General features: G+C 38.8%; 1 protein-coding gene across 1 annotated transcript in view; it reads right to left on the bottom strand.

Annotated features, from left to right (window-relative positions):
* Positions 1-3,382: 3,382 nt before the first annotated feature.
* The window catches only part of SCN2A (sodium voltage-gated channel alpha subunit 2), a 67,792-nt gene continuing 47,049 nt past the window's right edge, over positions 3,383-24,125 (bottom strand). The window contains 10 exon segments of the mRNA XM_070737200.1: positions 3,383-4,578; positions 4,804-5,074; positions 6,952-7,056; positions 9,065-9,202; positions 10,923-10,976; positions 11,814-12,095; positions 15,123-15,245; positions 18,974-19,147; positions 20,301-20,455; positions 21,750-21,870. Coding sequence (XP_070593301.1) covers positions 3,383-4,578; positions 4,804-5,074; positions 6,952-7,056; positions 9,065-9,202; positions 10,923-10,976; positions 11,814-12,095; positions 15,123-15,245; positions 18,974-19,147; positions 20,301-20,455; positions 21,750-21,870 — 2,619 coding nt within the window.

Genomic DNA, 24,125 nt, shown 5'->3' with positions numbered 1-24,125 from the left:
CATCAAAGGATGGAGCATTGTTTTTCTCAGCAGTATGCTTAGAAGAGCAAAGGGGCAGAAGGGCAACCTCACCAAAGGCACCTCATACTATACCACCCGCCAGTAATCAGTCACATGACTTGCAAGCCACCCCCACCAGGTCACATGGCCGGCAAGCCATTCCTACCCGGTCACATGACCGTTGAGCCGTCCCCTGGTCAGCAAGCCACTCCTACCCTGGTCACATGACCAGCAAGCCACGCCCACAAAATAAGCCATGCCAACAGTGTTTTGGCAGCCCTAGCCTGGTTGTATTGTAGAGGAAGACCAGCAGAAAGAATTTTGATCTTCTTTCTGAATTTTGATCTTCTTATTGCTGACTGATCCTTTTAAGAATTGCAGTGTGATATATGTTGGTCTTCCTTCCTCGCCTTTCCCCCTGCTTTAGTCAGCTGCTGACAGGAATTTTGTTCTTCTTTATTCATCTTATGGTTTGGGTAGCTTTTCAGCTGAAGTGGTCAATAATGTTATAACATACAGATAAATCACCAAATTATGTGGCTAGGACTTTCATAGTACTGCCGACAGAGTCCATCCCAATGAAATCAATTTATGAATCCCTTCCAAAGTCATTAAGTCAAGTGATGAAACATTAGAATGTGGTCTATATGTATGATCCAACCTGGAAAGAAACATCTAATTTTTTCAAAAGTGAAACTAACCTGTTCTCAAACGTACTACTATTTTGAAATTGATGGCAGTATAGTAAGTTATTCTATGCTTTATGGCTGAGAAGTGGATTCATGTTCAGGCTCAATCCACTGACCAATATGCTACAAGCTCCCGGAAATTTATTTACGATTGAAACATCAATTTGTGTTTATTTTTATTCAATTTTTGAGCACATATTTAAGGCCAGAAAGCACATAAAAAATGACAGAATCATGAAATAAAATAAAATAAAAAAAGAAGTCTTTATTCTTTTGGCTCAACTGTAGTGTGGCTTACCGTTCTTTATGGTAATAGCATTTTCCCTGCATGCAGTTCACCAAGACACAAAGTCAACAGTTTCAGTAAAAGGAGGAATTAACATTTAATTTTTCTTTGAGGATGGAATACAAAAAAAATGTCCTGATGGGATCAGATATACAAGTTAGCTACTTAATTTTGTGGGCAGGGTGAGGGTGGGGAATAATAATCGTGAAATTGCGTATAATATTTAAAAGACTTCTAGTGCAGCATGAATCAATAAGAAGAATAATAGTCTATGTAAACAAACACTGGAAAAGATTAAGGATGTTGAATAATAAGACTAACTGCTGATGCAGGCAGTGCTAGAATTTCAAACAAATCTTTCCCACCACATTTCAATTACACGTTATAGCTATTTGGAAGCAGGTGCATTTTGGACTCAGTCTGGAAAAAATCACATTAGGATGTGTGCAAAAATACAGTACTAATTAAAAAAAAAGCAACCCAGAAACCTAACATTCTCCCCATACCCTTCTTTCGGTATTTTTCCACTTTGTGAAATTCTTCAATTAAAAAGTGCTATGAATTAAAGGACCTTCTGTGACATCGACCTAAAAAACAGTGTTGTCGTTTATGTACAAAATGCTGAAAAATAAAACTGAATGAAATTTGTACACTATTTATATTTTTCCTTAGAAAATGTTTAACCAGTTATTCTGAACGGATTATACTGTTTGCAATATGAAGTGTACAGCTGGCTACGCACTGTATAATACTCACATAAAATTCCAGAGAAGAATAAAAGAAGTCAGGGCAGAGCAAAAAGCTTCCCTCCCTCCCTCCCTCCCTTCCAACCCCCACCCACCCCACTAGCTGCAAACTATTGCTTGATGAAATGAGGAATGATGTCTGATTGAACAATTTTGTTTCACTTTTACCACCAACATATGGCTTCCCATATTAGATTTCTGAACAAATCCAAGAAAAATACAGTAGCGAAGGCAAGATAAACAACATGCATCAGTGAAAGCCTCCAAACTACTTATAATGGTACAGAATACATCATTATTTTCCTGTTCAAGGTTTGCGAACTACACTTATTGTGGTACATATTTGATGCAATAAATATTGTGCACAGGTCATTATTCCTTTGCTCAAACATGCACCACAGGATTTAAAGTAACTATTTACATAGACAGCTTTATCTCATTGACACATACAATGTCAACCTTGCAGAGAGCAGAAGATGGCTAAACAATACTGTAGGAGAAAGTAAAAACTAACTTACAGATGTCCCAACTTCCCCGTCCCCTGCTCCAGATTAATGTAAGGGATGCTCCGGGATTCTTAAGACGATTCTTCCCATATCTCCACCCAATTTTACAATAAGGAGTACAATTTATATATGTTCCTTTTCTAAAGTATGACCCCTGAACTCAGTAAGAATGATGATCGAGTATCTATGCGTGGGTGTGCACTATAGTCAATGTTCGTGTCACCTTCATAATGGAATCATTTCGAAGAGGAGGTGAGGGGAAGGAGTGGGGAGGAAAAACATGAGTTGAACAACTGTTGATTTTATGAGACTTACAGGCACATAAGAATTATCAGGATGAGACATAAAGATCTATATTATTTTTAAGCACCTTGGAATCTGGAGCCATCCTGAAGCACAGAGGTCTGTGAAACTCTTGTGCAAAGAAGTCCTACTTTGTTTCCATGCGTGGTCTACAAGTGCAGCATGCCTTCATGCAAGTCACTTCTGCCTATACATTACAAGAGAAGCAAGACAGGACTGCTGGTCCTCCTATTTCCCCCCTTGACCCAGGAATCCCCCTCCCCGCCCCCACAACAGAAAACCCATTTACAAAAATAGTCACATATAATAGTAAACAACCTGTGGATTTAAAAAAAGGACAACTTCACCAACATGGGTTTTTTGTAAAAATATGGCAAACGTGTGGTAGTTGGAATGCAAACAGTGGATACAATTATTGTTTCTGAGTGTTTTATGATCAACACAGGTCAATTCTAGGTTTGCACCTCTTTTACTCATCCCTACAGTCTGGATAGCCATTTTGCTTTCCCCTTCAGCAGTGTCAGCCGGGAATGCCAACAGGAGACGCCTGTCAAAAGTGCTATCCTGTTTTACAGAGCAGCATTTGAATTGACAAGGGGTCACTATCTTGTCAATAGGCACTGACCTTAAGTATATAAGCTAACATTTGTATGTATATATATATATGTACATATATATACATACAATATATATATATAATTATTTATTTATAGATATTTTTATGTGTGTGTATGTCTGTTTAAGTGCAAAAACAGTCAGTTTGGCATAAACCTCCTACAGGAGTCCTTTTGAAATAATACTTTACTTTCTCAAGCTGTAAACAATTTGTCATATAGGAATAATTCATTTTGCTCATTTTTTACAGTCCCTGACATCTTTACCTCTATCTTCTTTTTCTGATTTGTCTTTCTCGTATTTATCTTTGTCGGGCTTTGTAACGCTATCATAAGAAGGCGGAGAGGTGGTGGAGGGGGTCATATCGTTTTTTTCAGGGGTAGAATTCTCATTTAGCTTATCAATGATCATATCGTCTTTGATAACTGTGTCGTTGCCTTCTTTAATTCTATCTTTATTAAACAAGTAGGAAACTTTTTTAACTTTTAGCCTTAAGAGGTATCTCCTAAAGGCTCGCTGGATAATAAGAGCAGATACTTCCTCTTGTTTTCGTTTCAACGTGGTGGTAATTGGTTCATAAGAGGCTTTTGAAGGGTTGGCTGCCATAAACCGATCTTCCATTTGAATACGGAGGGCATCCATTTCATCACTTTCACCCAAGACACGTTTGGTGAAAGCAAATAAGATGTCGAGGCAGTGAATTCTATCTCCACTCACCATGGGCAGGTCCATTGCAATAAGTTGAACTTTGTTTGGTTTTGGTATTAGAAGAGGAGGATCCAAAGAGGCTGCAAAATCAGAGAGTTTGGCAAATTCTATGAATTGGGTTGCATCTGGATCAAACTTTTCCCAGACTTCATAGAACATCTCAAAATCATCCTCGCTCAGAGGTTCAGCACTTTCTTCAGTAGCCACGCTGAAGTTCTCCAAAATGACAGCAATGTACATATTGACTACAACTAAAAATGAGATGATAATGTAGCTGACAAAGAAGAAAATCCCAACTGAAGGATTGCCACAGTCTCCCTTGACTGAGCTACCTGGATGGTCTATCTCAGGGTCACAATCTGGACGCCCACTGTTCAGGATGGGTGCTAGCAAGCCATCCCAGCCAGCAGAGGTGGTGATCATAAAGAGGCAGATCATGCTGTTGCCAAAAGTTTCAAAATTGAACAAGTCATCAATACCTTCTTCTCTTTTCACGTAGGCAAAGTTGGACATTCCAAATATGGCGTAGATGAACATGACCAGGAAAAGGAGGAGACCAATGTTGAACAAGGCAGGGAGAGACATCATCAAGGCAAAAAGCAGAGTGCGGATTCCTTTTGCCCCCTTGATTAGACGCAGGATTCGACCTATTCGGGCAAGTCGGATTACTCGGAACAAGGTGGGGGACACAAAATATTTCTCAATAATCTCTGCGAGGAACATACCTATAAACAAACATTAAATGCTTATTAATCTGAAATACAGATTTAAAACTTTAATTAGAATGTAATTACAATCTTGTAGGAAAACATAAAAAATGAAATCTAAATTGGCATATAAATCCAATAAATCTAATCTAATCTATTTAAAATATTAAAATCATCTGTTAATTTCTCATTGTTTTTGTCTATAATATATTACATCTTTTACTGCAAATAAAATTTTCTTACCTACAATAGATAAGATGACAACCACAAAATCGAAAATATTCCAGCCGATTGTAAAATAATAATAGCGGAGTGAAATCAGTTTCAAGACACATTCTCCAGTGAAAAGGACAATGAAGATAAAATTAATTCGATACAAAATAGTTTCCATTGCATCAGTTTGGTCATCAGTTTCTACCATCATGGTAACCATGTTAAGGCAGATAAGAATCATGATGCTAATGTCAAAGGCTTGTTTTGTTACAAAATCGAAAACCATGCCTTGAAATTTGTTCTGTAGTCAAAACAAATAAGGATTATTCATGTATCTCATAATCAGTTATAGACAATTGTAATCTATATAATTATCATCTAAAACTTCTATGAACCCATTCTACAGTATACTAGTCAAACTGCATAGACAGACGGTGCAAATAAGAAAAGAATACCACTATGTTCCCAGAAAGTCAGTTAACACTGCATAAGCATGAAGTTATGAAATATGAAGCGTTATGAATCAAATCCATTAATAGTTTTCCTATAGGATTTTACAGACTCATTGAATACCTGAGATAGGAATAACAACAATTACTGCTGTAACCCTGTTTAGATATGTTAATGCTAGATTGCCTGGCCAGTGACTTCACTCCCTGGCCCAGATTTGCTGCAGGGCCAGGGAGACATGGCCCTCGGCGCAGCTGCCATCTTGGGAAGCCGGGATCTCGCGAAATCTCGTGAGATCCCGGCCATTTTGGGTAGCATCGGCTATTGCTGATGACATCGTCGGGGGCGGAGCCTGCTAGCCCTATAAAAGGGGCTGCGCAGGCTTTGGGCCTCCTTTTCGCCCCGACGACGATGAGCAGTGAACACCCACCCGCCCTCCCTATCTTTCAGTGTGCCACCATGGGTCGCCCTTAGGGGGGCCGAATAGGAATTTTTGGCGGTCTCGGTATTTACTGCGACCGTTTTTTCACCTATTCCACACTGCGGTGATGGATAGGCGGTTAGGTGGTGCTTTGCCCCCCTGTTTAGGCTAATTGGCTTACCTTTGGTCATTTTCGTAGGCAGGATAGGGGCGGAAAACTGGGTGGTGTTTAGCAACTGCGTGTTCTCCGTTGGGCATCTTTGGGGATGATTGACAGGTTCTCTCCAAAGGTCATGGTGCCGTTAGCTCGATCTGACCATTTGGGGGGAACCCGTCTTTGGGTCCCGCCCATTTCTATCCCCTTGTAGGGGTTTAGACGGCGAGAACTCCCACATGCAGGTGCATGGCAGAGATCCAGGTGAGGGCGGGGCCCTTCACCTGGATCAGCATGGAGCTACGCCCATAAGTTGCCCCAGAAGTTTTTCTGATGTCATTTTCCGCCCCAGAAGTAATTGTTTGACCATGCGGGTCCTTGTTAGGGTTTATTTAAATTTATGCTAATTTAATGAATAAACTATGCAAATTTAATTTAAAAAAATGACCCATTTTAAATCCAGCTCTTGTGTCCGTGTCGTTACTCTGCCTCTGCTGCAATGGTTTGGTCAGCCCCAAACTCATTTAAATATAAGGAACATAGCCCTCAGAGCTCTTCCGATTATACTGAATAATTATGGTGGCATAATTACAGTATTGAAAATTTGTAATATATTTTTTTCCCCAACATATCTCATCTAGAAATCATTGAAAACTGTAGAATAATCCAGGGGTCTCCAACCCCCAAACCGCAGTCTGCTGCTGGGTCATGGCCTGTTAGGAACAGGCGGCACAAGCATGCAAAGTTTCATTTGCGCATGCGTGGGATTAGTTTGAACGTGCAAACCTGTCCTCTCCCGCCTGCTGCCCTGAGCCACCGTCACTGGTCCATACAACCAAAAAGGTTGGGGACTGCTGGAATAATCCCTAAATAGCTCTAGCATAGTTTAGGAAAAGAAGAAGCAACTCTCCAAAATGGAAAATAACAATATAATGTCATCCGTTGCCCATCTCAGTTACTTAACTAACTTTATTCATAAAAACATTAATTTTTAGAAGGTATAAATTTCTTTCTGAACTGACCCCTTTCTCGGTTACTAGTTTTAAAAGATTTTGGGGGAATTATAAGATGTAAATTGTTTTCCAACTCTAGTACGCATTTTGAAAAACAGTGAGAACGATGAAAAATATCCCCCCACACACATAACACTTACTGCTGGCCTGGGAATAGGTTTCTGTGGTTTCTTGGAGCCCAGTTTTTTCATTGCATTATAATATTTTTTCTGTTCTTCTGTCATAAAGATGTCTTGACCTCCAAAGTAAAAAGGAGAAATGAAAACTAGTTACAACCAGGTTTTTTCTATATATAGTATCGACTTTTATTTGATGGGCAATCTCTTTCCTTGGGCTGCCTATTAATAAAGTAAAAACCATGCAAGTGGGGAAAGGGCAAATGGTGGAAGCAACCCCAAATACAAGCTCTGCTCCTTTGTACGAGTGTTGATGTTGTATGCATGTGTGTACAAGTCCGCAGAGTTTCCATCTGGAAGCTCATCCACTCTTTTGCCCTTCTCTTCATTAGAGGTGGCACCAGTGGTGAAATCCGATTTTTTTTACTATTGGTTCTGTGGGCGTAGCTTGGTGAGCGTGGCAGGGGAAGGACACTGCAAAAATCTCCATCCCCACTCCACTGGGACCAGCCAGAGGTGGTATTTAGTGGTTCTCTGAACGACTCAAAATTTCCGCTACTGGTTCTCCAGAACCTGTCAGAACTTGCTGGATTTCACCCTTGGATGGCTCTCTAATGGCTAGAGAACAGTGCATCCTTCCTCCATAATTCAACTAAAGTCAGGGATTTAATCTCAGCTAAGTTACAGCAGATTGAAAAAAGGATCGTTGCTACAGTAGTCTCTCAGCACTGCTATCATCATTTCTGTCACTGTCATTATCATCATGCATTAATTTTTTGTCTAAATTTCCTGTATGTTACATCAAAATGAAATACAGTGGTACCTCGTGATACGAACCCCTCGCCATACGAACAATTCAAGATACAAACCTGGGGTTTGGTAATTTTTTGCCTCTTCTTCTGAACTTTTTCCGTCTTACGAACCTGCAGCCCGAACGCCGAACCCGGAAGTTCGGCAAAAGTTCGGGTGGCTGCCGAGAAGCCCAGCCGCCCGGCTGTCACCTTTTGAAACAGCCGGGGGGGGGGCTTCTCGGCGTCCTCCCGAACCCAAACGCCAAACCCGAACTTTTGCCGAACTTCTGGGTTCGGCGTTTGGGAGGCTGCTGAGAAGCCCTGCCGGCCCTATTGGGATTCCCCACCTCCTTTCCAGCCTCCCGACCGGCCCGACAGCTCCGCGGCTCTTTTAAAAAGCTAACAGACGGGCGGCGGGGCTTCTCAGCATCCTCCTGAACCTGAACGCCGACCCCGAACTTTTGCCGAACTTCCGGGTTCAGCGTTCGGGAGGACGCCGAGAAGCCCCCCGGCTGTTTCAAAAGGTGACAGCCGGGTGGCGGGGCTTCTCGGTGGCCACCCGAACCCAAACTTTTGCCGAACTTCTGGGTTCGGCATTGGGAGAACGCTAAGAAGCGCCCGGCTGTTTCAAAAGGTGACAGCCAGGCAGCGGCGTTTTTTGTTGTTGCACGCATTAATTCATTTTACATTGTTTCCTATGGGAAACAATGTTTCGTCTTACGAACTTTTCACCTTATGAACCTCCTCCGGGAACCAATTAAGTTTGTAAGACGAGGTATTACTGTACCATAAAATATAAACATTCATAGTTGGATAAAAACTCAAAAATAGTAAAACATCCAGGTTAAGGAATAAACAAATTAACAATTGAAAAAGAAATATTTTTCAACAGGTAAAAAACCAAACCAAACCAAAACCCAAAGCCCATATTGAAAAATGAAAAACATTATAAAAAAGATAATTATGGAAAAAGATCATATCCCAAATGACTTCCAGAAATGTTCATCTTTTGTTGTTTTTTCATTACCAAGAGTAACTATTTATCATTTAGGTTTATGAGATCTTCATGCATATTTATATGAAGTAGTGCATTATTTTATAATGCAATTGTTTGTATCTCCCACCTTTAAAACTAACTCATGGTGGGAACCTATCATTTCATCTATTGGTTTCAACTTACCATATGCTTCTTGGCAATTAATGTTTACAACTTATTTTAGGTTGTACAACTTGAAATAATAATTGATATTTGAAAGAAAGAAAAATCAGAAAAATTACACAAAGCACGTTTTTGTTAAAATAAAACCTTTGATAGGCTGCAGAAATCACCGTGATAGAATACTTATCTTCTTTTTTTGCTGATTAAAGTTATCTATGATGACACCAATAAATAAATTCAAAGTGAAGAAGGATCCAAAGATAATAAAGATGACAAAATAGAGATACATATAAATGTTATCCTCATAATGTGGCTGCTGTTCTACCTGCAAGGAAAACAGATTTAGAAATAGAAAATTGTGTGGAAAAATATATTCAATTCTATAAAAAGTATGGGTATTATTTTTATAAAGTATGAACCGTGGGTCAAGAATTACCATATTTAGTCATTATATGATACCATTATTATAAGCCACAGAGAAGGATTTGACCAATTTTTATTTTACATAGAGCCATGATGATGAACATATGGCATGCGTACCGCAAGTGGCATGTGGAGCCATGTCAGTGGGCACATAAGCTCAGGTCCAGTGTGCATGTGCGTGCCAGCCAGCTGATTTTCGAGTCTTCTGGGCCCACTAGGGAAGCAGCTTGTTTTCAGCCTCCAGACTGGGTGGGAAAGGCCCGATTTCTGCTCTCCCCAAACTCCAGAGCCTTTCTAGGAGCCTGGGAAAGGTGAAAACAGCCGCTCTCCCCTACCGGAGATCCTCTGGAGGCTGGAAATGATCCATTTGCCAACTTTCGGTTGTATGATTGGATTGGGTTATTTATTTATTTGTTTGTTTGTAATATACATAGATATAACATTATTCATATACATAAGATTTCTTTTTTACTTGCACTGGTTGACCATCAAACTGGACTAAAAGATATATTGTTATTTTTATAACTAGCATAGGGCAATATGTTCTCATTATTTCCAGTCATTATCCTTTGATAGGAAAATATTTTTGTATTTCTTCTTGGGTTTAGGCATACTGGAGTATTTGAAACCCATTTTTAAATATCTTCGTTTACACTGAAGAAGTGGGGCAAGGATTGGAAGATTTAATAGTAAAATTGGGTGCATTAATCCATTTTATCTCTTTAAAATTTCCACCACTGTTTTCCTATTTCTGGGGACAGGTTATAGAAGCATAGAAACATAGAAGACTGACGGCAGAAAAAGACCTCATGGTCCATCTACTCTGCCCTTATACTATTTCCTGTATTTTTATCTTAGGATGGATATATGTTTATCCCAGGCATGTTTAAATTCAGTTAGTGTGGATTTACCAACCATATCTGCTGAAAGTTTGTTCCAAGGATCTACCACTTTTTCAGTAAAATAATATTTTCTCATGTTGCTTTTGATCTTTCCCCCAACTAACTTCAGATTGTGCCCCCTTGTTCTTATGATCACTTTCCTATTAAAAACACTTCCCCCCTGAACCTCATTTAACTCTTTAACATATTTAAATGTTTCAATCATGTTCCCCCTTTTCCTTCTGTCCTCCAGACTATACAGATTGAGTTCATTAAGTCTTTCCTGATACGTTTTATGCTTAAGACCTTCCACCATTCTTGTAGCCCGTCTTTGGACCATTATGACTCCATTCTTACTTCTTAAATTCTCCCTAAGGTAAATTACCCTGGGAAACAATCAAGCAAACAAGCACACAGAAGTATCTTCCAGCCATAACCTTACCTCTTTGAAAAAGAAAAGAAAGCAGACAAACACTACAATCAATGGCAAGTTTGCTTTAATCCTACTTTACTAGACTTAATTTGAAAAAGTATCAGATGATACTTCTGCTGATTTGATGAGTAGCGATGGAGGATATGGATGCAAGTATCCATTTAGTAAACCCACTGCATTTGGGCTACCAAGCAATTACAAGATGGTACCAAAAAAAAGCAAATGTTATGTATCTCTTCTCTGCCATCCTGTAGTCAATCGCATTTTTGCAGTCCAATACTGGTTTCCCTGCCCAATAGCATACTTACCTTTCGTGAATCTACAGCTGCATACATGATGTACATCCAGCCTTTGAAAGTGGCCTGCAAGCAGAAGTCAGATGATTATATTTTAAGCAAGGGACTAAAAGCATACAGTAAATAATTCCTAAATGTTCATGTTGTGTAAATTGCAAATGTCTTTTAGAAGACTCCATGCCCCCCCCGCCAGTTACATTTCATGAATCTGCAGATGCATACATTATGTCCATCAAGCCTTTCAACCCACATACACTCTATTCTGAAGAAATCTTGAGGAGTTGGTACCAGATTGTGTTACAAGAAATAAAAAAAGACAGGTAATTTCTCGTCAGGTTGAATTTCACCCAGAGTTGCGTTCTGTTTAGCCTCCATTGCTAGACTATTATAGCTCTAAAAACAGCCATTGTCTCTATCCAATTGTCTCTTCTCTGCTTATGGATAATTTCCTTTATTAAATAGGGGCGAGTGAGATTGCTTGATGTGTAGTGAAATAAATAAATGACCTATCACAGGTGCATCTGTATTTTAGTAATGATCATTTTAGTTCATGTGTAAGATATGATTTATATGGTACACAAAAATTTTATTAGTGTATTTTAGAGAAGATCTTAAAAGAAAAAGATTAAGGGATGCCACCTATAATGCAAATTACAGTAATCCATTTCAAAACCTGGCAGCTGAATCATTTGTAAAGTGACTGACAGTGATGGAATTTTCTAAAAGAAAAACCTGCTAAAGAGAGAAAATAAAATTGTACAAATTTTAACATAGAAAGAAAAAATTTATGTATTAAATAGTTATGTAATACCTTGAATTTTATATTATAATATATAATGAACTTTCATAAGGTTATTTTGTAAGTACCGTATATAGGTTACATACAGTAGAATAACTACTTACTACTTGAAGCAGAGAAAGGTAGCCAAGTCCCACATTATCAAAGTTGACTTTTACATTTTTCCATCTGGCTGTTTCATTTCTTTCGATGAGATTCTCACACTCAGTCTGATTGTCAACTTCATCAGTGCTGAACATCTCCCCAGTTGTGGTGTTAACACAATGGTAGAACTTGCCAGCGAACAAATTCACTCCCATAATGCTAAAGATTAGCCAGAATATAAGACATACAAGAAGCACATTCATGATAGATGGAATTGCTCCCAAGAGAGCATTCACCACTACCTGTAATACAAAGAAATAAACACATGAAGCCAAAGAAGTGAAAACTTATTTTCTGAAGTGAGACATGAAAAGGGAAATTTCAGATTCACAGTTTTGCTTCTTGACCATTGTGTGCCAAAATTTAATCTTAGCTGAAGGCAGTAATGCAGGAGTGGGTTCTAACTTACCTCACTGCTGGTTTGCTTCCTCACGTGCCACATGTTGTGTGCGCCTGCTTCTGCAAATGCGCAGAAACAAAAAACAAGATGGCACTGCTTTTGGTGCCAGTGAGAGAACAGGTTAGGGGGTGTGGCCAGACGGCCATCAGTCCCAGTTTGGCAAGAGGGGGGAAATTCCTGCTACCAGTTCTATAGAACTAGTCCGAACCGGGAGGAACCCAACTCTAGTAATGGTAATAATACATTATGATTATAAACACTGGTTTGAACAAAGAAGATTACAGATTTAGGGAAAGCTTAAATTAAAGGAAGAAAGATTTTGCAAAATTTAGCTTCACAAAATTGAAGTGGAAGGGTCATAACATGTAGTAGAGCATGTACTGAACCTCCAGGGCAATACTCTATCAGTACGCTAACCCTAAAAATACTCTTTTCTTACACATTTGGAGAAACAAGTTGCAAGTCAGAGAAAAATGAATTCTAAAGAAATATTAGCATTTAAATATGAAATAACCTTCAATGTTATCATCATTACCCTGTTCAATCATCTCTTCCTTATAGTCTCTGTAGCCAAATGGGAAGGACAGTCCAGATGCCATAATGAAGCAACAGAGGCTTGTGAGAAATAATTTTCCAGCCGGTTAATATGTTACCTTGACAACACATCAGGAAAGTAAGTAGCTACAGTTCTGAGTTAGCCTGGAAACATATGCATATGTGTTCTCCAAATATTTCAGGAAAGAAAATATTTTCTTTACCAGCTGCAAAAAGGGCTAGATAAATCTGTGCAACTATTCTGGAAATAATTGGTTTGTGGTTATTTCTCACTAATATATATCCTGCCTTGGATATGAACTTCGAGGATTTGGTGTTTTTTTAATTAGGGCAACCTGGTCTACCCAATTATGGGACGGAGCTTACAGCTTCCGTTTTCACCTTTCAGCCCCAGTCCAGGAGTCTTTGCAGGAAGTTTTCATGACAAATTATTTTTTGTGTTAAATTTATATTTACTGACAAAAAAAATAAAGGGAGACTAGAATAGATGTATTTTAAGCCTTTTAGCTCTTGTCAGCTGGCGATATCCTTCTCGGACTCGAATCCAGGCTGCTTACATATTAGCTAGATATATTAACCTCTAAGCCATAGGCTCTCCTAGTTTATACTAGTCTCCCTTTATTTCTTTGTTGGTAAATATAAATTTAACACAAAAATAGTCTCTTGTGAAAGCAACTGCCCGTGAAGGCTCCTGGATTGGGGATGAAAGGTAAAAACGGAAGCAGTGTGCTTTGTTCCATATTTGTGTGGACCATGTTGCCCTAATAAAAAACACTTAATATATCTCCTGGAATAGCTAACAAAGTGAGGAGAGCCCATGGCTTAGAGCAGTGATGGCAAACCTTTCTTGGTTCCCATACCAAAAGGGGTATGTGGGTGTGCTAGCATGTGTGCACCTGCCCAAACCTGTTCCCTGCCCTCCATGTATGTCCCCCCCACGCTGCCCCCCGTGCATACACACAGGCCTTTCTGAAGCCTGGTAGGTGGAAAAATTGCCCAAATAGGCAATCTGGAAGTTCAGAAAATGCCCTTTGGGTTCACTTTGGGTTGCAGAAAGATTCCCTGAATCCTCTGGAGTGTAAACAACAGCACAATGGCAAATCAGAAGTGTGTTTTCCAAAACTTCTGGTTTGTCCATTGGGTGATTTTTTTTTGCCTCTGGGGCTTCCAGGTGTTGTGGTTAGCTCTGGCCCAGCTTCTGCCCCAAGGAATGTGGAGGTGGATGTGGGGGAGACATCCATATGCCGCAGGCCTGTTTTTCTCCCAGTGGAATCTGCCGACGAAGTCGCCTCTGACCAAGGAGGCACGAGTGACAGGGAGGAGGGGAGTTTGGCAGACAGCCCAGGAGGAGATCAATCATCTGTATCATCCTTGGATTCTGAACAAGAATTAATGACACATCCACGCATGCGTAGAGTGATGCATGGGAAGCAACAACTGAAGGATTATTACAAGAGAAAATGAGGCCACATGTGGTTGGGTGGGGCTCCAGTAATTAGTGCTGCTGCTATAAATAGCAGCGTGTGGGTTTGGCCGTTGTGGAAGATTATCTGATCGTTGTGTTTCAGGACTGCCTTGCTGACTTTGTTGATTTTTCATGACTTTGAAACCAAAGCAGAGCAAAGTGTGTGTGTGTTTCACTTCATGGAAGAAGCAGGGCTGTGACTTTTCTTCACAGCTGCAAGCTAAGTACTTAATGACTGATTAAGGGACTTGTACAAACTACCAGGTTGTTTTGGGATGAGTGCTCTTTGCAATACAAAAAGAGTGCTTAATTTGTTTTGAATTTTGTGATAAAGAACATTGTTTTGAATTTTCAAACGTGTGTGTGTCTGAAATTTGTACCCTTGAATTTTCGGGAGGCTCATACCAGAGAGCCCGGCAGAACACCAGGAAGGGTTTTTTTTGCCTTCGGGGCTTCAGGGAAGCTTCGTCCGGAGGGCAAAATGGCTTTCCCCAAGGCCGAAAATCAGCTGGCCATGTACTGATGCCATAGGTTCAGCATCACGGTCTTAGAGGTTAATACATCTACCTAATATGTATGTAGCCTAGGTTCAAATTCCAGAAAGGGTATAGCTAGCAGATGAAAGCTAAACATCTTGAAATAGATTTATACTAGTCTCCCTTTATTTCTTTGCAGGTAAGTATAAATTTAATCCGAGGATCTGGATTGGCCATCAACCAAGGAGCTTGTCTCCATGCAACCTCTTGATTTTTTGAATGAAATTTAAACTAGTGGCTTTGAGATACACATTTGCAGTATACCTTTAAGAAAATAATTTGCTTCAAGCATATTATTTCATATTTTTCTTACCCTCATTCCTTCGAACCGTGACAAGGCTCTTAGAGGTCTTAAAGCTCTTAAAGTCCTAAGAGATTTAATTGCACCAAGTTCAGAGTAGCCCAAGGCATTTGCTGTTAAGCTAACGATAGAGACCTATACATGAATAAAAAAAGAAAAGAAGTAATTTATTGTGTGAATAATAGTCAGCATGTCAAAAAAATTTCTGGTAATGCCACTTCTTCCCAGTCTGTTTTAGCTGAAAATTATCTTTAAAAAATCAAAGTTCAGAGGAGTAAAATGAGCAAAATCAAAGAAAGAGAAGGCAAGACAATGAACTAAAGAGTATTTGGTCCTACTCTGAAGGTTATAATTTTTATATTTATTTATTTGTACTCTGCTTTTATTATTTTTACAAGTAATTGAAGGCAGCAAACATATCCAACACACTTTCCTTCTATTTCCCCCACAACTATGCTGCAGGTGAGTAAGGCTGAAAGAAAATGACTGGCCCAAGGTGATCCAGCTGGCTTTCATGGCTAAACCAAAGATTAAAACTCACAGTCTCTGGCTTAGCCTTAGAGAGGGGTGTCAGTCTGGTGGCCCACGGGCCAGATGCATTACACACAGGCCATGTCCACCCGAGATGCATTTGTATGCTGCCCCGAGTCTGCGGAGAGTGTCGGCATACAAATCTAATCTAATAAATAATAATAATGAAAGAAAAAACATGCTGTGATATGTCACATAATGCAATGTGATGCTGTGAGTTTGACACCCATGGACTAGACCACTAGACTTGTGGACTTCAACTCCCAGAATGCCAATCATGCTAGCAAAGGAATTATGGGAGTTGAAATCTACATGTCATAGAAGACCCAACTTTGCCTACCCCTGGACTAGACCCATGATGGTGAGCTTATGGCATGTGTGTACAGGTGGCACGCAGAGGTTTCTCTGCCAGCAGGTGAGGCATCATCCAGCTGAGCTCCATTGCACATGCCCACTCGCGCCTCCCGCCAGCCAGCTGATTTTCAGGTCTCTGCCTCCCCCCAGCCAGCTGATTTTCAGGTCTCTGCAGCACTATTGTTTAATCAAAATGCAGTTAAAACACTGTACAAGTCATGGAGATGATAACTATATCCAATAGGAACAGTAAGTGCCTCATAGGAGCAGGTAGAGCCGCCCCGAGTCCTTGGAGAAGGGTGGCATACAAATCTAATAAATAATAATAATAAAATCCTAGAGAAGCAGGGAATGCATCAACAATAGAGATGAATGCTAGAGAGGACAATAGAGATGAATGCTAGAGAGGAATAAAGCTGCATACAAGGCCAACATAACAGCATAGGCATTTGAGGGGGGGAGCATGGTGTGTGTGTGTTGCGGTTTCCCCATGAGCTCCTTTTTTCATCCCAGGTGGCTTCACAGAGGCCAGTTAGGCCCAAAACGGGGCGCACAGGGGGTGCGGCATCCCCCCGAGCTCTATTTTTTTTGTCTCAGGAGGCTTCAGGGAGGCCTGCTGTGCCAAAAATGCGGTACAGCGGGGTCACATGCACATGTGCAGGGGGGTGGGGCATGGATTGTATTATGGGCATGGGCATGGACATGCACACTGTATTGTGTATGGGTGTGCCTTTCTGGCATGTGAGAACAAAAAGGTTCGCCATCACTGGACTAGGCCAAACTGGTTTTCAATTTATTCCAAAGTTTGCTCCAAATTTTGCTTAAAATTTACACTTCTTATAAAGTCAGTTGGCAGATCTGAATCAATTATATGCTGAATCCATTATACAGCAATAAATATTTTTTACCAGATTTAACAATTTCCTGCTTTTCAACCTTATGCTAGTTTATGTCTTCTGCTGTCTCAAACAAGCAAACTAATATCTCAATATTGTTAAAAAAAGGAGGTAGGGTTCTATTATTACTCAATAAACTCCTAAGTATTTCACCAACCCCTAAGTATTTTTGGCTTACTCCTTTCAGTTTTTGACATGTTCCTGACTTGAGGAACCACAAGTATAATGTCCTCACATTTGGACATTTGAAACAGCAAGTGCTCAATCCCTGAAGAGGTTACTTCTCTACTGCAAATCCTTTGTTTTTTTATACCATCTGGTCTGCTATCTGCTTTAGCACAGCAGCTTTTTCCCTTTGCTTCACCCAAGTGCGTGGGATAGATAGGAATCCCATAGTCCATTCTGGTAAATCACAGAAATGAGAGAATGATTAAGGTGAGTTAAAATCTATAGTGCTGTCTCCTGTAACTAATATGAGCTTGAGACATGTGCTAGAGGAAAAGCCACCTGGGAGTCAAAAGAATAAATCAAGTGTTAATTATAAGTTAAACTTTACAGGCAATCATAATCATTTATACTGGTAACCGTTTATTCCTCTCAATATTTTGCAAGTCTCTCAAAACCTGGCAATGTTATTAGGCCTGGAGGACCCAAGGGCTGAAGGCGATTTTGCAATGGCTTTTGTGATAGCTCCCTTACTGCAGTTAATATTACTCCTCCCCTGTTTTATGTGCCTTTTTGTTATTTTAATTGTAAAGGTTTTATGTGATTGTTAAGTGCTGTAGGTGGTGCAGAGTCACTTTCATGTGAGATGGGCAGCTATATAAATATGATAAATATTGTTAAAAATATAAAACCTTCTCCTTTCAGATTAATCAGCCTCCTGTGAAATGAGATGCTTGCTGGGAAAATATTAGTTTAGTTTAGTTTAGTTTATTTAGATTTGTATGCCGCCCCTCTCCAAAGACTCGGGGTGGCTAACAACAATAAAAAAACAATGTAACAAATCTAATATTAAATAGTAATCTAAAAAACCCCAATTTAAGAGACCAATCATACCAAAATATTCCTAAAACATGGCTGAAGTCACAGACATGAGGTTAAAACTATTCTTCCTAAAAATAATACGAAAGAAAAATAAGATTGTATGGTGTTCTTGGAAGCATCTTTGGTAATAAGGTTCAAAGATTTATGAAAAGAAGAGAATTATATATAAATCAGAATCTGCACATATGAAAGTAGAGACAAAGTTACTTTGACTTTCCTTTAACTCAGGTGTGTGGACCACAGTCCTGATCCATCATGTGCTGGCCTCACCTCTACCTGGTTTAGAGAAGTGGGGGAGTCCCGATATATCACATGATGCCAACATGATATGAGTTTGACACCCCTGCTTTAACTGTTCTAGAATGTGCAGTCTTACTTTTTGCGGTTCATGATTAAGGTCCACTTCTTTTAGACCTTCCTCCAACATCATCTCCTTCTTGTCCCGCCTCTTTCCCTCTTTCTCTTTCCAAAGGTAGAAGTTTTGACCCTTTAGATCCCTTGAGCTTGGTATCTTTTTTTTCCTTTCCAAAGAGATGGGGTAAAGTATCCCTTGCTCCTACTAGCACAAGTGTGGACTTTTTTCCCGTGCCTGCCCACTTGTTCCTACCCACCACTCACATGCTTAGCTGAAAAGGAATCAGGTATCAAAGGTAGTGGAGTGAGGAGAAATGTCTTATTCTTTACTTCTTTCCATGAATATTATATTTAATTTAATATTTTAATTTTTGTAAATCTACAGATGTCTTGTCACATCTCATTTCAAGCTTCCTACTGAAAGGGGCACCATACTTCTACCTCTCTCTCTAGATTTCTGGTTCCAGAAGTTCTGTTTCACCATGGAAACTTCACTCAGTGGCAATTTATTTATTCGTTTATTTTATTAAATTTATATGCCACCCAATTCTACTGAACATCATCCGTCCAGTTGAAAGCAGAGGCTTTCCTTTACCAAAAGTACTGCGTTTATTGTATATCCAATGATTCTTATAAAAATTCATGCTACAATGTATTAATTGATTAAAAAAAAATACTTACATCAACAATGAGGAAATCCAGCCAGCACCAGGCATTTGTAAAATAGACTTGAAAGCCATAAGCCACCCACTTCAGAAGCATTTCTAAAATAAAGATGTAGGTGAAGACCTTGTCCGCGTATTCCAGTATGGTCTTGATAGTTTTGCGCTGCTCAATGTATATGTCTTCAAAAGCCTGGGGAGAGAAGTTCCCCCCAACCCCTGGTTTTAGTATTATTTATTGTTGCGTTCCAATTCTAGATCTAAAACCAATCTTTCCCTCTTTCTATTGAAAGGCTCAAATGATTCACTTTAATCAATATATTTATTAAATCAAAATATGATAAAAATATAAAAAGCATCTGTTTTGATACTTATAGAGTCTGCTTTATAGAGTTTATTGGTAGAAGCCATGCCTTGGTGGCTGATGACATGTTTTATATGTAGTGCATTAGCAAATCCAATCACTGGCATCTTTAATTAAATTAAGCTATCTCCTTGGCATTCTACTCCCTAATTTCACAAACTAAGCTAAATAAAGCTGTTTAATCATATGCAGCCCCTTATGTTTCTTCTGTTAAAGCTACATTAAAAATAAAATGGGCAAAGCCAAATGTCATGCTACTTCTAACTTTAGACCTAAAGTCCTAAACCTAAAAAAAATTGAAGTGATCATTTCCTTCTCTAATCCATCACAGAGCAATACCAATGGATTTTAAAAGACTGTTCTAGTATGAATCCAGTATATAAGTATGAATTGCTATCCCATTTGGAACAATTTAAAAATCTAATATTATTGTGACCATATTGTTTAACTGGGATTAACAGATCTCATTTTTAGAAAAAAAACAACTTTACAATAAAAGCATGCATCTGCTCTGTAAAGCTATTTGGGATTGAAACAGCATCAAAAATCAACCCTCTTCTGTAGGAATATTATATGGAACAATTTAAAGGAAAAATATGTATTGAAAACCATTTTGGTACAAAAAGGCACATATTTAACTGGCACTAAAAAAACCCAGCTTCAAGTCTACCCTGAAATACATATATTCACTGTGACTGTGTGACTAATTGCTCTGTCAGTCAAATATACTTGTAGAGGTGTAATTGTGAGGAAAAAATGGTAGGACAGAAAGCTACGGGTAGCACCTTAAGTTCCTGACTGAAAGGTGGGATACAACTCTAACAATTAAGTAATAAAATCATACTACTTTAGGAATAGCTCTGACTCATAAAAAAGATAATCCCTGCTAAAAATTCAGAGGTTTTCAGATAATTATGTGTCTGGGTTCTTTCCTATGCTAAATCTCTATGATAATGAACGGTTTTCAAGTTCTAAAAATTACCAGAGCACCACTGCTAAGGAGAATCATGAAGACAATAAAAGTCTCAAACCAATTATGTTCTACGATTTTGTAACAAGTCTTCCGGAGATTCCACCACAGTTTTCCTTTCCCATCTTCTACACTGACTTGGCAGCACTTGAATTTCCGGATGCAGCCTGGCAAAATATGCAAAATGATATAGCAAATGAAAACAGAATAATAGTTATAATGCTACATGTCTTGAGCAGAATATACTCTTAAACCAGCAGATGGTTTTGGAGCCCGTTCTTCTCATTCTGAAATTAATTGGTTTAAATTTGAAATGATGCTTTGGAAATCTACTATATTATCAAAATCATAGGATAGTTTCAACTATGCCCAAAGGAAATTATTTGTCACAACTGAAACTTTGTATACATGTGTTGCAGATGATTCTGTTCCAGTGCCAGGATGTTTGGATGGGGAGGAACTGTCTCTGACTCAATCCAATGAAGATGATATGGCTCTGGGTATTTGAAACGTCCAGATTTGGAAATATTCTATCCTGAATGGGGTTTCACCACTCCCTTCAAGAATGGTGCACAATATGGGTGTCTTCCTAGAATCACAGCTCTTGCTTGAAGAAACAGCTGTGACTAGTGTTGTGTTTGGGCCTGGGCCAGCTGTTGCTCCCACAGATGGGAGAGACGTGGCACAAAGTGAATGTGAAAGCCTGGCTGACAGCCAGGAAGATGTGGTAGACAGCCAGGAAGATGTGGCAGACAGCCAGGAGGATTCAGCAGACAGCCCAGGGGATTTGGCCTGCAGTCCCTCAGTCTGTCCTTGCTCAGTTTGTCTGCAGATCAATACCTTGATTCGTAGCCGAAGAGCTATGCAAAGAAGGGATCGCTTTAAGGAGTATTACAAATCATGAGAGGAGCACCTGGGTTGGGTGTGGTTCCCTTAATGAGGGCTAAAGGGATAAAAAGGGAACAAGGGCCAAGGCAAACTGTGGCTGTTTATCTGTGTTGTTTTGTGGCTCCTGCTTCGAAGTTTCTGTGCTGTTGGAGTTTTCAACCCAGCTTTGTCAGACAAGTGGGAGGTGAAAACTATGGGACTTGCTGTTTGCTTCAAAGATTCAAAAGGACTCCTGAAACGTCTTTGCTCATTCCAGGTTGTCTTTGTTTGTTTGTTTTTCCCTGTGGTTTTTTTTGTATGCAGCTGAAGTAAGCCTTGCATTGTTTTTGGACATTAAGAACTGTTTTTTTTTTTAGTAAGCTATTTTTGTGTATCTAATACAAGTTTGCTGATTAGCAGAGCACGTATGTGTTTGATTTCTTTTCACTGGACTATTACGCATTGCCGAGCCAGTCAGGCAGAACAACTAGGAAGGCCTTTGAACAACTCCTTTTGTATGCCAGTTGTGTCTTTTGCTAGATCCGGGCCCTTAACACAGTCACTGAAAGATTTGTAATATTTTACATTGTTCACCTTCTGTAAAACAGGCTTCTGGTTCAAGAGATTCTTCAGGTTCAGCTTCAGGTTGTTCTCCAACTTGGGGAAGTCCAACATCAACTGTACTACCTTCAGATGAACTAGTTGCATTTAGTTTCTGCAAATGAATAAAAAACTGTTAATGACAGTTTTGTTTGTTATGGCTTTGGATATGCTTAGGACATTCCAGAATGCTCTCTTTTTATTTAAAAATTTTGAAATAAAAATTGAATTAGCCTATGCGTATATTAATACCAATTTATTTATTTTCTGAACATGGAAGTATAAAGATATTTTATTCACATGGATTTCTCCATGATGCATTGTTATATTCATAATAGGAATCCCAATTTGGAACCAAATTTGTTAACACCGTGAGCCAAATACAGAATTAAAAATTCAGAAATGCTTTATTTAGCATGAATGATAGCTAACGGATTATTCAAAGGAGGTAAAATAAGAGCAGTATGAATTGTAGCATCTCCCCAAAATTATGACCAAACCAACCAAAAATTGAAAGCAGCATTTTCATGTCTGATGCAGATAGAATATGCATAAGCAGCAAACCATATTTAACCGGTTACTTCCCACTGACATGAAAACATAAATTATCAAGTGTGTACTATATGTACTTCTAAGTTTCTGTAATTCAGAAAGGAAAGCAGCATATTAATTTCAGAGCAAGAGCCATTATTTTGCATTCTCTGTTGGCAATGCACTTGCACAAATGACTGTGCATTTAAAAACTACTTTTTATTCTTGCATGGTACACATATATGTCCTTTGAGTACATAATGAAATGTACAAGTATATTATTTGGCATAGCATTTAAAATGCAAAGTTGACCTGTTTTGGAAGAGAGGTTTTACCCTCATGATGAGAAATGCTTTTGACTAAGCTTTTAACCGGTTTCCTGATCCTGTTCAGAGAAATGAATGTTGTGCCCCCATAAGAGGCACAGCAAGGCACAACCCATAATGAGTACCATTGCGAATAAAAGTAGAGATCATGTCATTTTTAGCCTTGTACAATGTTATTAACGTGTATAACATTAACAAATTGGCTGCACTGGTAATTAACTAACCTTATGTGGGAATGATGTAAGCAGATGGTGAATTGTCACATACTTGTATCAGTCTTTTTTTTTTTCAAATAAGGTAAAACTATAGGCATTTATTCATAGGCATCAAGTGGGTTTTGTGAACTCTAACCAGCTTAAATATTAGTTTGATGGAGAAAGTACTTTACCATGTTCGTTCTGCTCCAGCTTGAGATGTTAATTTTATAAACAGCAGAAAGATTTAGTTACCTTTTATAACTTACTGAAAACACTTTGGATGATCTGAACAGTTTTGTCAATAAAAATAGGTGATTGTAATCTCTCTCCATTTGTACTTAACCACAGCACAAACATCAGGCAATCTCTCTTTTTTTTTACAGTGTCCCCAAGGATAATGCTTGCATCTTAACCCCAGCCCACTGAAAGAAACAGCTTAAGCCTTCCTTTTCTGCACCAATGATTAAAGCAACATCTCTCCCCCATCCCGCCCTTTATTCTGAAACCATCCAAGAGGAGCCTCAAGATGTGTAAAATATATTCCTCTGATACTCTTGTGTCTTTTTAAGGTGATCAAATGCTTTTAAAGATCAAGGACAGAATCATGATTAGAACGGAACATTTGTCAGTCTAAGTTTTTGCCACCTCAAGGATAATTCTTAGGATGTCTATTTTGTTAGGGAGGAAAATATCTGGCTTATTTCAGTCAGTTTGCAATTGAACATTTGTTTCTTAAAAATATTTAGAATTTCATGTTGGTTGTTGGTTACTGCAAACTATTCCTAGAATGCTTCAAACAATTACACCCTGCAGTAAACAAGAGCTTATTTTTACTCAAATTTTGAAATGTTACAGCAAGAAACAAACCAGAACTAGTCACTTTACAAGCTCAATTCTCCTAGTTGTTATATAAACCAATATTAGGGGATTAATTTTGCATTACAAAGAAAATCAAGTTCTGAAATATATCACTGTCAGTAAACAAAGTATATATTACTGCTTAGAGAACATGCTATTGTATTCATAACATGTATGAATTATAGAAAATAAAAAAATAATCTTATTAATGTCATGTAGCAGAGATATAATGGAAATACAAACAATGCATATTCATTCATCATTATATATTTTTGAGGGTACAGATAATTATTTTATACTGACTGTATTAAAAATAATCATAAAATTTATAATTTTTGATACTTTCCATTGAGTTTTTAGTTATGAAAATCTAGAATTATGCTTTAAGTACCAGTAATAGTCTAACTAAAATTAATTAGAATATAACTTCTTGATCACATGGTCCAAACAGGCTTCTG

This window comes from Erythrolamprus reginae, chromosome 1, assembly GCF_031021105.1.
Source record: "Erythrolamprus reginae isolate rEryReg1 chromosome 1, rEryReg1.hap1, whole genome shotgun sequence".
NCBI lineage: Eukaryota > Metazoa > Chordata > Lepidosauria > Squamata > Dipsadidae > Erythrolamprus > Erythrolamprus reginae.
This window is presented reverse-complemented; position numbering and strand designations above follow the sequence as displayed.